Source organism: Anabrus simplex, chromosome 4 (genome assembly GCF_040414725.1).
Source record: "Anabrus simplex isolate iqAnaSimp1 chromosome 4, ASM4041472v1, whole genome shotgun sequence".
NCBI lineage: Eukaryota > Metazoa > Arthropoda > Insecta > Orthoptera > Tettigoniidae > Anabrus > Anabrus simplex.
The window spans coordinates 262,254,408-262,273,134 of NC_090268.1; the positions used below are offsets into that span (position 1 = coordinate 262,254,408).

General features: G+C 39.4%; 1 protein-coding gene across 3 annotated transcripts in view; it reads left to right on the top strand.

Moving 5' to 3' along the window:
- The window catches only part of Mgtor (Megator), a 546,425-nt gene extending 529,623 nt beyond the window's left edge, over positions 1–16,802 (top strand). For 2 of the 3 annotated variants that reach the window (XM_067145519.2, XM_067145520.2), the window contains 2 exons: positions 600–818; positions 16,139–16,802. In XM_067145519.2, the coding sequence (XP_067001620.2) occupies positions 600–818; positions 16,139–16,281 (362 nt within the window). In that variant the 3' untranslated portion in view covers positions 16,282–16,802. The remainder of the gene's footprint in view (positions 1–599; positions 819–16,138) is intronic. The other variant, XM_067145521.2, reaches the window with a different exon arrangement.
- Positions 16,803–18,727: the final 1,925 nt, after the last annotated feature.

The window sequence follows — 18,727 nt, forward strand, 5'->3', positions numbered from 1 at the left end:
AAAGCTGTGCCGACATCTCACGAACAATGAATTGACTTGACATATATTCCATTTGGAGCAGAAAACATGCCAACATGTTAAAAATGTTAACCACAACATTCTGAGTTAAAATGCAAAGTCAATTGGAAGACACAATCACAATATACATGTCAATTGTAACATGCTAAATTTAACATGTTGGTGTTAAATGTTAATCAGTGGAGACCGGCCTTGAGACATTACCCCAAAGTAATGATGATTACTGGGTTGTTTTAAGGGACAAATCAATGTGATTATTACACCACCACATCTCTTCAGCTCTATGCATCTTATGCCTATTTTAATCTCATATTCTTGGCCTCATACAATTCTTATATACCCCCACCCTCAAAAACAAACTGAATAAGTCCTGGATGTCACAAGTTTTGTCCTTCAGTTTCTCATCTTCTGGCCAAATTTTGCCAAAAGTCTAGCTTCTCACAAACGTTTTGTTTCAGTCTTATTTTCAAGTAGGGGGTTATATTCATATTGTCACGTGAAACGAATATTTATAAAAGTCTATCCATCTCATTCCTCTTTACATTTCCAATCACTTTGGTGCAACTTCAATTTATTCGTAGGGGTTAGCTCAGAAGGAGAGAAGATTCCACCTGCAGATGAAGTGGAAGAAGGTTGTGAAGCTGAAGCATCAGAGCAAAGTCCTACTAGGCGTGGCACTCGTTCTGGTACTGCCCGTCGCTCAGGCAGGGGACCTTTCCGAGGAAGAGGACGTGCTATAAGGCCACAGCCCATTGTATGGAATGAACCTGGTTCCAGTATGGCGTCTTCCTCACCAAGAGGTATGCTTTACTCTGCAGTTAAATTTTATTCCCAGTATTTCCTCTGAAACTGATTAGGTTGGAAGTCAGAAATTGCTTATAATCCTCACAATTTCAATTCCTGGATACTTTTAAAAAGTGCTCTATAGCAGGATAATGTTGATTATAGAACAACAGTACCATTGAAGATCAGTTGGAGAGATCATGATAATAACTGTTCTTTGAGATCCTAGCTGGCAGGTTTAAAAAGGTTAGTAAGTTAATCCTTGTATGACTTAAAATGGAATCATAAATGATTTCCATTGACTGTGTAGAGTTGTACAGTTTTATCAGTACCTTTACACTATGACAAGTTATCATGTATACAATCATCCACATCAAAAAAGTGCCCTAGAAACTTGAAGTTATGACACACTTAGATTATCCTACCATTATGTATGTAGGGCAGTGAACATTTTGAGTATTCCAATTTGTCCAATAATGTAACACGTAAATTAATATCCTTGCCTTGAGGTAGTGCAGCTCTTTTCAGACATACTAACCCCTCCCCCATGGAGGTGAGCTGCATGTATCATTTGGGCCGAGCTCGATAGCTGCAGTCGCTTAAGTGCAGCCAGTATCCAGTATGCAGGATATAGTGGGTTCGAACCCCACTGTCGGCAGCCCTGAAGATGGTTTTCCATGGTTTCCCATTTTCACACCAGGCAAATGCTGGGGCTGTACCTTAATTAAGGCCATGGCCGCTTCCTTCCCACTCCTAGCCCTTCCCTGTCCCATTGTCGCCATAAGACCTATCTGTGTCAGTGCAACGTAAAGCAAAAAAAAAAAATCATATCATTTGAACCATATAATAGCCCTTCAGGCAATCTTAAATCACTGAGGGTGCCAGGAATCAAACGCAGGCCACCAAAGACAGCAGCTTATAGTGCTAGCTGGTTTGCTTCAGAGACTATCAAATAATATTAGATCTCTGACTTGCATTTCAACTCATCCTTCAATGGTTCACATTGTTACCACAACCAAGTAGTAGTTCTTAAGTTGTTAAGGGGATTTTGCATTTTACTCTAATAAAAACATCCATTATTGATAGTGTTTCTTATTTTGAGTTACATGACAGAAGAAACGTGGGTACCTTACATTCAAGACAAGAGTACCAACAAGTTTGATGAACTTAGGTGTTGCACATACACGATGGTAGTGTAATTCCTTCATTGCACTGTAATTAAATATACATACAGGGCTCCACACATTAGACATATTCATTATTTATATTAGAATGAATCTAGCATTGGATTAATCATGAATTTTCTCAAAAATGGATACAGATATACCGGTGTTACTGCCAGAAATCAACATTTTAATTTTTCCTTCAAATAGCGCTGGCTTGGGAAGATGATATTGATATTCATTTAAATAATTTTTCAAGGAGTGTTTGGGGAGCACTTGTTTGTAATAAAAAAAATAAAAAAATAATTTAAAAAAAATAAAAAAAATGTGGAGACATGACTGTTATGCATCTGTAAGTGCAACAGACTAACCACACTATTGGAACCATCTCATACCCTTCTTGATTTAATGGTTCTGAATAATCCTCGTAAAACTTTGTCTCGTGTTCAGATTCCTGTTCCATGCATTTCTAAGCATGACTTGATATTCTTGTCATATTCTCTGTAAGTACCAGAATATAAAACTATATCACTTACAGGAACATTAAACATATAAATATGCGTGACTTTAGACTGGATACTCTAATTCTCCTTGGTAGGATATAATTAACATAGATGATATTGATATGAAACTACAAAAGTTCAATTCTTCCTTACTTGGTCTCCTTGGAGGTCATCCGTATATATAATAGGGAATATGCATGATCCGGGGTTTTAATTAAAAATATGCTAATCTGATTCAAAATTTCATGCAAAATTCAAAAATGTGATCAGAATGTACAAATAATAACTCCAAACATGATAAAACTCTAAATCAATGTACGAAACTGTCACATGACGTAAGTACGTGATCTCATTGGTCTGACATCATCATACAGGTTGACTGAAGTAGCAGACGAAATAACACATAGTGTGCTGTGAGAAGCAGGGTACACTTCGCGTATTTCTACTTTATGTTAGTGTCTGGTATAGTTAAATTCGAGGTCTATACATTGGATAATAATCTGAGTGGTATATTTTAGACTTAAAATGAATCTTGCGCAGACAGTGAGGCAGAAAACTTATAAATGGTGTAGAGTTCCGGTGTGCAATAACACATCGCATACCATCCCAAACAAATTGTTTATAAATGTTCCAAAGACGCTAAAACTAGGGAGAAATAGATTTTGGCGAGCCGGAGAAATGCTGGTGATATATCCGAAAAGTCTACAGTATAATTTTTTGAAGATTTTAACGTAAGATGAATTTGTTTGAATTTTCAATCACTTTTCCATGTCAGCTATTCTAGTGGTAAGACTTTTAAATTTTAATGTATGATGCTTTATTTAAATGCTTCAATTACCTCTTGGAATATGAAAGTAATAAACAGTGCATTAATTAATGCTGATTATTAAAGTATTCTCCAAACGTAACCTATGTTTTGGGTGATCCCTGTCAAGATAATAAATTAAAAGGGTTATGAACCATATTGACAGCTTTAATTCTACCAATTTACCTTGGCATGCGACAGTTATTTATGTCTTTATTGAAGAGCTTAATTTGTAAAGAAATTTAGGCTATATCTAAATAATCTATAATATAACCAAAAATATGCGTGTACATCATGAAAGGAAACAAAGTGAATTTAACAAATGTATAACTCCACACAAAACCAATGCTTGTCTGTTGGGGTCTTATAAGTTAACAATCCTCAAATATAATGATTATCATAATATTAATGAAATAAATTACATAATTGCACACAGGTGAAAATAGTGATGTTGGTGTTTAAAATATTATCAAACTTAGCCTAAGTTTTAGGTTATACAAGCCGAGTCAATAAACCGAAGGGTAAAAATACCAGGCGAGTTGGCCGTGCGGTTAGGAGCGCGCAGCTGCAAGCTCGCATCCAGGAGATAGTGGGTTTCGAACCCCACTGTCAGCAGCCCTGAAGATGGTTTTCCGTGGTTTCCCATTTTCACACCAGGCAAATGCTGCGGCTGTACCTATGGTCACGGCCGCTTCCTTCCCATTCCTAGGCCTTTCCTGTCCCATCGTCGCCATAAGACCTATGGTGTGACGTAAAGCAAATAGCAAAAAAAGTAAAAGTCACAGCACCCAAAGACATTTCTGTATTGAACGACTAAAATGTCACCAGGACACTTTTTTTTGCCTGATATGCTCAGCTTGTTAAAAGCCAAATGTAATTAATGTTATTGGCTTTAGGCCCCGCTAACTACTTCTACGGTTTTCGGAGACGCTGATGTGCAGGAATTTAGTCCTGCAGGAGTTCTTTTACATGCCAGTAAATCTACCGACACGAGGCTGACGTATTTGAGCCCCTTCAACTATCACCGGACTGAACCAGGATCGAACCTGCCAGGTTGGGGTGAGAAGGCCAGCACCTCAACCGTCTGAACAACTCAGTCCGACTCGTGAAAACTAGATGAAGTCATATTTATCTTTATCATGTTTAACTTTTTCCTTCCACAAAGATATTTAATGTTTCTCTTTCATGGGCCTCGGAAGTGGGTAGGCCAGTTGTCTCTACCATAAATATGTATTTTTTCGGGAATGATAGATTATAGCCCTATAGTACTATGATCTTTCTTTCTTCTTTCTTTCTTAATCAGTTTATCCTTCAGTGTTAGTTTTCTCTCGGACTCAGCGAGGGATTTCACCTCTACCGCTTCAAGTGCAGTGTCCTGGAACGTGAGACTTTGGGTATGGTGATGCAACTGGTGAGGAGGGCCATTACCTCGCCCAGGCGGCCTCACCTGCTATGCTCAACAGGGACCTTGTTGGAGGAAGGGATAGACAAGGAAAAGGGAAGGACATGGCCGTGGCCTTAGGTGCCTGGAGGAGAAGTGGGAAAATACGAAAAACCACTTCGAGGATGGCTGAGGTGGGATTCGAAACCCCTCTACTCATTTGACCTCCCGAGGCTTAGTAGATCCCATTCCAGCCCTCGTACTATTTGTTTTCAACTTTCATGGCAGAGCCGGGAATCGAAACCGGGCCTCCGGGAGTGGCAGCTAATCACATTAACCCTTTCCGCTCGTGTGTCGACAGCCGTCGCTCAGCGTTATAGCTCGTGTGTCGACCCTGAGTCGACACAATGTTTCGCCGCTCGTTGCTAGGTTACCTGGAATGCCAGGTCTTTTGTACTTCGTTTCGTAAGTGCTGGTCCCTTCCGGAAACTGAAAGAAACCAAACAGGTGTGTTTTAGTTTCTCTTTGCTTGGCAAAATTGCTCCGTTTGCTTGACAATGGAAAGCATTCGCGTGAAGCAACATGGCGGCGCACAGTCTGACCGAAGCTGAGATTCTTGCGTCTATTTCGGCTGATTGTTTTTATAGTGACCATGAAAATGATGAAAATTTTGAATCTGGCAATGAAAGAGATATATCTATTAGTGATTCAAATGGCGATATTGATATCAGCGTCGCAAGAAATCATGGAGGCGGCGATAGTATTTTGACTCGTCCCGGTCCCAGTGATACAGTATACCTTGGAGATCGTGGAGAACGGGTGATGCAGGATTACCCAAATGTCCTTACAGTGCATTCATAAATTGTGGCAATAGACTTAAAATAGAACTAGAGTACTGGTAGCTATTTTTTACTGATCAGTTGATAACCTCTATTGTCCATGAGACAAACAAATTTGCCGAAATATAAATTACAGCAAAATACTCCACTTCTGAAGAGATCTATCTGGTTTTCTTGGAAAGCTGTGACATTAGAAGAGCTGAAGGCATTTATTGGTACAATTATCAACATGGGGATGAACAATAAGGCAAAAATGCAGGATTAATTTAGTGCAGACTGGTTGGATAAGCAAGCAGGGCTCCATCCAAGCATTTGCTTTGAACGCTTCCACACACTAAAGACATACCGTTAAGAAAGTGAAAAACATGATTTTGTGTCATGTAAATACCATACATTCATTAATTTTGTAGTTTCTTCCTGTATTACTGTTACAACCAGTACTTAACACCAGGTTTTAAAATATGAAGAATGCTGACAGAAATAAATGCGAGTTGGGAGAAATCAGAACGTACAAATAATTCGAGTGGAAAGGGTTCACCACTACACCACAAAGGCGAACTAGTACTATAATGCTACCTATATGTTTATGTTAGTGCTGAAATCCGATTTCTTACTTTACTAATGCTGAAAGCCCGAAAATGTAATGTTATTCTTTAATAAGGGAATCGGTCTAGAAGGAAATGTTGAAAGTGATGCGATATCTATCCAGGTTCGTTGTTATCCTAATACTATGAGTTGCAGTACACTGCACATATATAAAAGACGCCACTTACAAACTTGCTTTTTATCCGCGAATTTCTGCGGCCACAAAAGTCACTATTTTTCAAGAATGATATCGTCTACACATGGTAGATTGTCTGACTGTGCTGTTTTGTACCTTTCTTCTGTCATTTCGAAGTTATTCGCAATCACGAATAATAAACAATCGGCTTTTAGCAACGGCTGATGCACAACGGCTGGTAGAGCTGCATGCGGTACTGGATCGTGATGTCACAGCGCGCCGCTTACGTCAGAGGCCGTTTCATTCGCCTTGCAGTAAGGCACTATTAAATATTATTTTAATGGTGGAAAACAAGGCAACTTACCACAGTGTAATACATTTACATACTATTTCATTAGTGTACTTTTCAAAAAAAAAAAATTTGAAAATTATGCATGTTCCCTGTTGCAATATTTCACTCGAGATGCTGTGTCGTTTATGAACAAAATAAAAAGCAAAGCAGTCTGATTTAGATTAAGGGATTTTAATTTGGCTAGCAATATGTCTATGTTTACAGTAATCATCATCATCATCATCATCATCATCATCAATGTCCCACTCCAGTCACTCGAGTGTGGTTAACAAGCCTCCTCCACTCCTTTCTGTCCATCCACTTGTCCTGCTCCTTTTCCTGACTGAGGGATATAATAGAAACACTGCTATAGGAAGAACAATATGGCTTTAGACCGAATAGATCAACAATAGACTTGATATTTACAGTGCGATCGATAATGGAAAAACATCTGGAAAGGAACAAGGAAATCATCTTCGTATTTTTGGATTTGGAAAAAGCTTATGATACAGTTGAGAGAAAACATATATGGGAATGCCTACTGAAAAGATGAAATATTTTATTATCTGGAAAGGAGTGCAAAGAGGAAAGAAATGGTTCAGAGAGTTTCAGACTTTACACAACACAGAGATACGGAAAATTCTGAAGCATGTGCCTACTCGATGGTTATCACTAAGAAGGTGTTTAGATAGGATTTTGCTACAGTGGGGTGCTTTGGTTGCTTTATTGAGGAGCGAAATTGTGAGTGACGATTCTCAGATGGGAACTTTGAAGACTTACAAAATTCCTAAGCACAGTTTAAGTGCAGATTTGTCTTGTTTGTCTGAAAAGGTGAAGGATTGTCACAACATTTCACCTCACTCCTCAGTTAAAAGGAAAACCCATTCGTCAGTTTCAATTTAAAAAATGAAACTACTGATGGCACTAAGAGCCATGCTTTGTCACATGAAGAATGACTGTTCATGTTCCTTTCATCAAATTTGCATACATCTTTTTGCCTTTTTCTCTCCAGTTTTATGCATATTGTTGAGAATCCAAACGTAGCTCTTTAGTCAAGTATGCCACACATCCACTTATTTAGGTCAGTTTTGGAGGCACTATTGAAGAATGTGATGGCAAGGTTTGTGAAACCACACGTTATTGAAAGCTCCTCTTCTCTCCTTGATGTAGATTATCATACTCCAGCAAATCAAAAGGATGATTGTGATCTGATGATAGAGAAGTCTGCATTTGTTTTAGTGAACACTTTGAAGTCTGAGGAAAAGTGCATATTTTTTAAGTGTGTTAGAAAGTGTTTCTCTTCATGTTGTGACTACATGGTACACAAATTTCCATTCAAAGATGAAGTTTTAATTAATGCAGAAGTTGCAAATATTTCTGCTATAAGTAAGGCATCATTTTTCTAACCTTAGATTTTTCATTAACAAGTATCCGAACATTTTGACTAGTGAAACGGAACATTGAATAAAAAAAATGATATTCTGCACTCCCAGTTCTTTAACTTTCAGCTCGAAGAAACAGACCTGGCAAAAGGAAGAACTGATGTTCAGTGGGCATTGGTAGGTCAGATGAAATCAGCTGATGGTGTACTTAAATATGACAGACTCTCTAACGAGATGCTTGCTATTTTATCAATTCCACATAGCAAGGCAGAATGTGAAAGGATTTTTAGCAGAGTCACAAAGACAAAAACACAGTTCAGATCCTTGATGTTTGAACAAACTTTGGAGAAACTTTTAACCTTGAAATCAGTTCAGCAAGGCAAGTGCTTTGAGCAAAAATTTAGTTCCGAGTTTCTGAAGAGGGCCAGGTCAGCTACAGGTGTGTTGAAAAACAATTAGTCATAATGTGATCACCATGTTGAAGGATGAGAAGTCACATGTTCCTACAGATCAGGTATGTCCAGTGTTTAGTATTCACATATAAATGATGAAAAATATATATATATGTAGGCGAAATAGAATTGTTAATGTATTGAATTATAATGAATTAGTACAGGTTCTGCCATCTGTGATGTGTCGTAATACGTCGCGATTCGCTGCCAAATTTCTCCTGATTTTTCACTTTTGAAAGTTGGCATGTCTGCATATCCATTTTCGATATACGTGGTGAGAGACAGTACTTGATCATTACAACTTCTTCCAGGTCTAAATCCTGCTTGCTCTATAGGAATGTAGCTGTTGATTGTTTCATAAATTCTATTGTAGATCAGTCGCTCAAGGAGTTTATACGTAACACTTAGAAGTGCTATTGGACGGTAGCTTTCCACTTTAGATGGATCTTTATGTGGTTTCAGTATGGCTATTTTCTTTGTTTTCTTCATCAGAGGTGGTATGTTTCCAGTTTGCAGAATATTAGTGAAGAAGTTGGTTAACCATTTTATTGTGGCTAGTCCGCAATGAGCCAAAAATGCAGGATAAATTCCATCAAATCCTGCAGCTTTTCCAAGTTTCATACTTTTTATTGCAGCTTTAGTTTCCCCTTCTTTGAATGGAGTAGAGAATTCAGAAAACTGCGGTGCTGCTCTTTTCTTGATGTCCAACTTTAATTTGATATCCTTTTTGGTTCACTTGTCTTTTGTGTTTTTGGAAACTGATATTAGATGATTAGCAAAATCATTCAGATTGATGGCTGTTTTTGATCTCTTAGTTGCAAGGTTTGAAGAATCCAGTTTCCTAATTATAGACCAGGCCTTTCTGCTGGAATGGGTGTAATCTAGGGATTCCACTGTTTCATGCCAGATCCTTCTTCGACTCTCATCCAAGGATTGGAGTAGACCAGCTGCCTTGTCGGAATTAGGATGTTCTTCATATTCTCGTAATTCCTCACTCTCTCAACTCCAGCCAGGGATATACTCCTTACGATATCCTCTAGGGATGCATCGTCTCGCTGCACCTTTTATAACCCGTACAAATCTGCTGTAGTTGTATGTTGGTTTGATCCATCTTATATTGGATTCTGTTTGCTTTGCAAATTCAGTCCAATTGGCTTTCTTGAAGTTCCACCTTGGTTTAGGATGTGATCGAACAACAGGTAAAGACATCCCAACCTCCAAGAGAACAGGCCTGTGTTGACTATGTGGGAAATCGTTGAGCACTGTACGTCGAACTTGACTGTGTGAATTATGAAGCCGATTTGTGAAACAAAGATCTGGGGTGTAGCCTCGAGACCAGCGAGCTGATTGAAAGGTAGGCAGGTCCTTAGCATCAAAAATCAGATTCAAATTTTCAGTTTCCATCCAGTCCACAAGAACTTCACCATTAGAGTCATCCTTGTTATATCCCCAAAGATGATGATGACTGTTGAAATCACCGAGATATATAGTAGGATACTGCAGAGAAAGTATAGGAGGTTAGGCCAAGTAATATATGGTGGCTTGTACACATTAACTATTGTCAAGTTTTCAATGTTAACTGTAGTAGTAAAAATGTCTTTTTCAGAGTTTACTGATGTTGTTGTTTGAGTCATCAGTCCATAGACTGGCTTGATGCAGCTCTCCATGCCACCCTATCCTGTGCTAACCTTTTCATTTCTACGTAACTATTGCATCCTACATCTGCTCTAATCTGCTTGTCATATTCATACCTTGGTCTACCCCTACCGTTCTTACCCCCTACACTTCCTTCAAAAACCAACTGAACAAGTCCTGGGTGTCTTAAGATGTGTCCTATCATTCTATCTCCTCTCACCAATTCGATTCAGTATCTCTTCATTCATGATTCGATCTATCCATCTCACCTTCAGCATTCTTCTGTAACACCACATTTCAAAAGCTCCTATTCTCTTTCTTTCTGAGCCAGTTATCGTCCATGTTTCACTTCCATACAATGCCACGCTCCACACGAAAGTCTTCAGAAACAGCTTTCTAATTCCTATATCAATGTTTGAAGTGAGCAAATTTCTTTTCTTAAGAAAGCTCTTCCTTGCTTGTGCTAGTCTGCATTTTATGTCCTCCTTACTTCTGCCATCGTTAGTTATTTTACTACCCAAGTAACAATATTCATCTACTTCCTTTAAGACTTCATTTCCTAATCTAATATTTCCTGCATCACCTGCCTTCGTTCGACTGCACTCCATTACTTTTGTTTTGGACTTATTTATTTTCATCTCGTACTCCTTACCCAAGACTTCATCCATACCATTCAGCAACTTCTCGAGATCTTCTGCAGTCTCAGATAAAATAACAATATCATCGGCAAATCTCAAGGTTTTGATTTCTTCTCCTTGGACTGTGATTCCCTTTCCAAATTTCTCTTTGATTTCCTTTACTGCCTGTTCTATGTAAACATTGAAAAGGAGAGGGGACAAACTGCAGCCTTGTCTCACTCCTTTCTGCATTGCTGCTTCTTTTTCAAAGCCCTCGATTCTTATCACTGCAGACCGATTTTTATACAGATTGTAGATAATTCTTCGTTCTCGGTATCTGATCCCTATCATCTTCAGAATCATAAATAGCTTGGTCCAATCAACATTATCGAATGCCTTTTCTAGATCTACGAATGCCATGTACGTGGGCTTGTCCTTCTTGATTCGATCCTCTAAGATCAGACGTAAAGTCAGGATAGCTTCACGTGTTCCTACATTTCTTCTGAAGCCGAATTGATCTTCTCCCAACTCAGCTTCAACTTGTTTTTCCATTCTTCTGTAAATAATACGCGTTAAAATTTTGCAGGCATGAGATACTAAACTAATGGTGCGGTAGTTTTCACACCTGTCAGCACCGGCTTTCTTGGGAATAGGTATAACAACATTCTTCCGAAAATCGGATGGGACTTCTCCTGTCTCATACATCTTGCACACTAAATGAAATAACCTTGCCATGCTGGTTTCTCCTAAGGCAGTCAGTAATTCAGAGGGAATGTCATCAATTCCAGGTGCCTTGTTCCTATTGAGGTCACTCACAGCTCTGTCAAACTCTGACCTCAAAATTGGGTCTCCCATTTCATCAGCATCAACAGCCTCTTCATGTTCCAGAACCAAATTATCTACATCTTTACCTTGATACAACTGTTGGATATGCTCCTGCCATCTTTCTGCCTTGTCTTCTTTCCCTAGAAGTGGTTTTCCATCTGAGCTCTTAATATTCATACACCTAGATTTCCTTTCTCCAAAGGTTTCCTTGATTTTCCTGTATGCAGCATCTACCTTTCCCAGGACCATACAGCCTTCGACATCCTTGCATTTCTCCTTCATCCATTCCTCCTTAGCTACCTTGCACTTTCTATCCACTTGATTCTTTAATCGCCTGTATTCTTTTCTGCCCTCTTCATTTCTAGCATTCTTGTATTTTCGTCGTTCATCAATCAGGTCTAGTATCTCCTGAGTTATCCACTGATTCTTAGTTGATCTTTTCTTCCTTCCTAACATTTCTTCAGCAGCCCTACTGACTTCATTTTTCATGACTCTCCACTCTTCCTCTATAGTGTTACCTTCAGCCTTTTCATTTAGTCCTTGTGCAACATGTTCCTTGAAACAATCCCTCACATTCTTTTCTTTCCACTTGTCTAGATCCCATCTTTTTGCATTCTTTCCTTTCTTCAATTTCTTCAACTTCAGATGGCATTTCATGACCAACAAGTTGTGGTCAGAGTCCACGTCTGCTCCTGGGAAAGTTTTGCAGTCCAACACCTGGTTTCTGAATCTCTGCCTAATCATAATGAAGTCTATTTGATACCTTCCAGTGTCTCCAGGTCTCGTCCACATATACAGCCGTCGTTTGTGGTGTTTGAACCAAGTATTGGCAAGGACTAAATTATGATCAGTGCAGAATTCAACCAGACGACTTCCTCTTTCGTTCCTTTGTCCCAATCCAAATTATCCTACTGTACTACCTTCTCCTCCTTGGCCTACCACTGCATTCCAGTCTCCCATCACAATTAGATTCTAGTCACCTTTTACATATTGTATTAAATCTTCTATCTCCTCATATATTCTTTCGATTTCATCATCATCCGCTGAACTAGTAGGCATATAGACCTGCACTATTGTGGTGGGCATTGGTTTGGTGTCTATCTTGACGACAATAATTCTTTCACTATGCTGGTCGTAGTAGCTTACCCGCTGCCCTATTTTCTTATTCATTATTAAACCAACTCCTGCATTTCCTCTGTTTGATTTTGTGTTGATAATTCGGTAGTCGCCTGACCAAAAATCTTGTTCTTCCTGCCAAGGTACTTCACTTATGCCAACTACATCTAACTTTAGCCTATCCATCTCCCTTTTCAGATTCTCTAACCTACCACAACGATTCAAACTTCTAACATTCCACGCTCCAACTCGTAGAATGTCAGTATCCACCTTCCTGATGATCGCCCCCTCTCGTGTAGTCCCCACCCGGAGATCCGAACGGGGGACTAGTTTACCTCCAGAATATTTTACCCGGGAGGAAGCCATCATCAGTACATCATTCATACAGAGAGAGCTGCATGTCCTCGGGAGTTAGTTACGGCTGTAGTTTCCCGTTGCTTTCAGCCGTGTAGCAGTATCAACACAGCTAAGCCATGTTGAGTATTATTACAAGGCCGAATCAGTCAATCATCCAGACTGCCGCCCTTGCAACTACCGAAAGGCTGCTACCGCCCTTTCAATGAACCATTCGTTATTCTGGTCTCTCAACAGATACCCATCCGATATGGTTGCACCTGCGGCTCGGGTATCTGCATCATTGGGACACGCAAGCCTCCCCACCGCGGCAAGGTCACATGGTTCGCAGAGGAGGAGTTTACTGATAGTAATTGGTAATTTGTTATATCATTCCTGACATAAGTTGCAAGGCCATAATTTTGATGATAATAATAATAATCGTATGGCCTCAGCTACCGTGTGCAGACATTTCAATTTGACGCCATCTGGCTGTCTGCTCGTCAATTTTGACGTTCCGTTTTACTCTAGGCCCCCACTAGATGGCAGGCCGCGTAAACCGAAACTCTCTTGGGCGTCTATGGCTGAGATTTAGTGAATTTTGTCAGGTAAACACCAAATGTGTCACCAGAGATCTTTTACATGCCAACATCGTACGACATGGAGTGTCGAATGGACTTTTTTCCGCCCTTCAAAAATCCGACTACCTCTCCCGGGTTTGAACCCGCTATATTGGGATCCGGAGGCCGACACTCTACCGCTGATCCACAGAGGCAGCTATTTTGATGATAGTTAGACGCTACCAATTTAAAGCCTGGAATTTTCCCCCTACTCTGTAACTATAGTTTGTCTGCTGTGTGTGTTTCTTGAAGCACGATGACATCAACTGCATATTTCAGTGCAATCCTGGAAAGATACTCACATTTCGCTCGATTAATCCCTTCGATATTCAATTGACAAATGCACAGCGATGGTCCAGTTCTACGAACATGAAGGTCCTGAAAAGGACCGCATATCTCCTTCTTGTTCGCTCTTTAACCGAGAGGTCGTTTCCGACAGTTCGGTCTCATCTTATCACTGTCGCTTTCTAAGCACCACCCGGGGGACACGTGTAGGGCAGTGTAGTGGTTAAACCTACGGACGTGAAGCAACGTCGTAGTGATGAAGTGAATGCTTTGGTATTTGCAGATGATGTGGTGATTTGGGGAAAGGGAGAAAAAGAAGTACAAAGGAGACTGGACGTTTGGAATGAAAATCTGAAGGAGTTTGGAATGGTAATTAGTAAAAAAGAAAACTGTAGTCATGCACCGTGGAAAAGAGAAAAAGAGAAGCCAAGTGAACATAGACGGAGAACGGCTTTGACACCTAGCGCTCATAGGGACAACTCACTAATGGCAACCAAAGTTCTCATAGATGAAGCAAGCCATCGCGGTGAAGGCCATGGAATTGCGCATCATCGATCCGAGTCTTTTGTCATTCATCATAGAGAGTCTTTGGCAACTTCGGACATAGAGGTGAGAATCATGGAGAAAATTAACCAGCAGATACAGTCCATCTTGGATAATGTTCACATATTGGTTAGAAATGAACTGAAAGAGACGACCCAACAACCGTCTGTATTTCATAATCTACATTATGAATCCAGCCCTCTGATGAGTAATTAATCAAACAAACGTGAAATGGACATTGAAAACGCAGAGTATGCTACAGGAACAAGTCGACAGGCCCGACAGCGACCTGACAGGCACATCAGAAATTAATGCCTGTGTATCCTCACAGATACACAGCTCACCTGTATAGCGTCAACTTGAAAGACTTGCACCAGGCCTCTCTGGAGACCACACACCTTGTTATAGATTTTGAATTGTAGGCACCAGACTACAGAGATCTTCATAGTTATAGTCAGGGCTCGAAAAATTTCTTCTGACCTAGGTACTAGTTCGGAAAAAACAGGCACGACAATGATACAAATACAGTGACTCGGTTTCTAATAATTTAAAGATAAGAGGTATGGAACAAAACGAGGCCACCAAGCTAGTTACAAGTAGAGGATTGTGGAGCTGTTTAGTAAATTCACAGAGGCTTGCAGACTTTAGTGCTGAAAGGTATGACATTCCATAATGAAGATGTATGAAAATGACTATAAAATCACTTATAGAGAGTAATGGAAGATACCCCCTGTGGGTGGGGGACGCAGACGAAGAATACACCCACTGTATCCCCTGCCTGTCGTAAGAGGCGACTAAAAGGGGCGACCAAGGGATGATTGTCTTAGAACCATGAAACTACTTGTGATTAGTACCACCACGCAGGGAACACCATGGGTTGCTTTTACTTGCGCATAGTACCACTATATTAGGTACCAAATAGGTTTGTGATTAGTAGCACACAGGAGCACCGTGCGGTCGGCTTTTGCAGTACCTGTGATTAGTACCACCGTATGAGCAAGACCATGGGATGATAGCTACCGTGGTTCTGCCTTGCCTATGATTAGTACCCACTATATGAGGAACACCACGGGATAGTGCAGGTCCCTATGGTTAGTACTCTTATGTGATGAACACCATAGGTTTGCGTTGGCTGTAAATGGTGCCACAATGTGAGAAACACCATAGGTTTGTATTATATGTTGAATACCATAAACCTGTGAGTAGTACCATAATGTGTGGAATACCGCGAGTCTGCTACTTTTGATTAGTACCATAACATGACAAATACCATGGTTCTACTTTCCTAGCGATAAGTACCGTTATGAGGGGCCGATAACTTTGGACCCCCTTTAGACTGCAAGCATCATCGATTCGGTGTCATGCTATAGCAGCAGTCCCTTGGTCAGTAATACTACTGTTTTACGTCAGTTTCTGTGAATGTAAGGCATTGGGGGTCGCATCCACTGATTGTTTTAAATTCATATCTATCCATTCATTCTTCGCCCTCACGTTTTGAATTCTGGTCGGTGGAGGATTTTGGACTTTTAATTTGTCATTCCATTTCGTACCATTAGGGGCCGATGACCTCGATGTTAGGCCCCTTTAAACAACAAGCATCATCATCAATAATGGAAGATAGATGGAGGGTGCTTTTGAGAATGGAATATAACACCCTTTCATCTTGATCTCCCTCTACTTCAAAACTTATTATAGTACCGATACATTATTTTTTATTGACAGACTAAAAAAATATTTGTCTAAACTGTCATCCCATAAATTACATTCTTCTAATGCTTATTTTTAGGTCGAGCATGTCTCATCCCATCAGCACGTGGAAGTCCAGCAGAAGCAGTGCGTGGTCAGTTTCCCAGAGCAGCTCAGCGTGGGCGTCGAATGAGGGGAAAACCAAAAGGAAACTTCACTGGCCAATATCAGATGCGATTCTGAATTTTTATTTATTTTTTTAATAAGGGACCATTCCTACTCGCAAGACTGTTCATCTGATTTTTAGTCGAATTGTATATATATATTTTATCTTGTGCTAGTTATATTGTGGTGTTCTTTTTATTTAAATTTTCAATAGTGAAGCAGTGTATAGAATAAGTGGACTGTGTAGTAATAGCAACAATTAGTAGGTGAAACGGAATTTGGCATTTGCGATACATGCCATTCCATGTAAGATATTGCTGATCTTCGTGACCTTGAGAATGCTACATCTGCAACAACAATGAATCGCGAAAATAATGTATGACTTAGAGGATGTGTAGAGAAATAATACAATGAATCTTGATTATGCATTCCTTGATTTAATTTTGTAAAATTTCAGCCCATTGTTTACATGAGAACAATCTTACCTTTTCTATGATTTTGAAGTTATGTTTCCTAATATTAAGATTTGAATATAAGCAGTTTTTTAAATGTGTACAATATGACATTGGCATTAAAAGTTTCATTTGTCTGATATAAAAGCAGTATTATTTGCACATTTCTTAATGGTGAATTCATATCGTTCATGTAGATTGCTTTGTTTTGCTTTACTTTTTCAAAGTCCATGGTAGAACCCACAGGAAAATTGTTAATTTATTAAAAAACTGCTGAACCTAATTGTGAGTTCCAGGAGAATACACATCCTAAATACTTGAAATGATCTTCCTGTTCCAGTTTTGTATTCCCAGTCTGACATTCAGTCTCTTAGGTTTCTTCCCTACTGACACCACTTTGGTCATGTAAAGACTAATTTTGATACACTCGTTGCACCTATCTTCAAGTTCATTATGTTACATTCTAGTCTTTCAGCACATCTGCCATTAAGACCAAGTTGTCATAAGGCAAATTTGCTACATTTCCACCTGACTGAATCCTTCCCTGCCACTTTATACCTTTCCATGATCCGTGTATACTATGAACAACAAAGGTGAAGGCTGTGAGCTGGAATATACCGATAATACATAGAGTGGCTATCGCGCTGCCATCTTCAGAAAAAATTTGAACTGTTGACCGCCATGTCTTAAATGTACCTCAGTTGGTGGAGCACTGGGTAAGCAAGTGCAGAACAGAGTGGGAAAATGAAAAATTTTCGCACAGATCTTATTCATTAGGTATAACAGTTAGAAATGATTTGAAATGATGAAAATATCTGAACAATGCTCGCATGGAAAACGTAAATTTTTTGTGTGTAAATTTTCCTTAAGCAGAGGTTTCTTACAGGGTATAGAACTGATTTGTTTGATGACCTTCCTGTTTACTTTGTACGCCCATACAGTGGAACATCGTAATTGTAGCTGAATGAGATTACTACTTACTATAAACCAACGGTTAAAGTATTCTTAAAATTCAAACCTTTGTTATTTGAGAAGTTTTGCTTGGGAACAGACGAGATTTTATTCTGAAAATGCGGAGCAAATTTCTGGGCAAAACTTACAGAATTTCACCTTGTTTTCTGAAACAGCAAAAGCCCAAGAGCTTATTATCATGTCTATAAACATAACTGTCTATTCCTCTTATAGCATTTTCCAATTACCTGGTGCATATTGAAAATCTGATCCTGGCAGCACCTCTACAGACTGAAACCACACTGGTTTTCATCCAACTTCCTCTTAACCACTGATTGCACCCTACCTTCAAAAATGTCAGTGAACACCTTGCCTGGTACACTGATGAATAAAATTCCTGGATAGTTTTTGCAATCCTTCCAGTTCCCTTGCTTATAGATTGGGTGCAGTTTCTGTTTTCATCCAACCTTAGTAACATCCTATGCTATTACTCTATGAAGCCATTTCATCTCTGCCTTCCCACTATATTTCGCCATTTTGGATCTAATTTCATCTATTCCTGATGCTTTGTTTCAAAGGAGTTTATTTAATCATCCTTCACAATTCCTCAAGTGTAATTTCACAAACATCACTGTCCTCCGACTTATGAGCTCAGTTGTTCCAGAGGTCAACAGAACTTTTTCCTGTTACGTTGAGATTTTCTAGATATTCCTTCCACCCGTCCAGTCATACCCTGTTATCTACTATGAGTTCTCCTGTTTTATCCAAAACACTATCCATTTTTTTTTTCTCCCTTCCTTTCTTTACTACTGTCCATAAAGTTTTCCCTCCTGCTTGACCTTTCTATGTTATTATCAAATGTTTTCATAACTGCTAATCCATACTAGCACAGAAGTCCCATTTCTGTTAGCTTCCTTATCTTCCCCACATTTACCCATCACGTCCTCATATCCTTCAGCTCTATTCTCAACTCTTGCATTGAATTCTCCTATTTGCACTGTCCTATCCTAGCTGTTGATCCTGACTACATCACTTGTTGTTTTATAAAATTTGTCAACTTTATCCTCATCTGCATCTTCACATAATGAATAGACTGACAGTTCTCATCATAATTGCTCCAA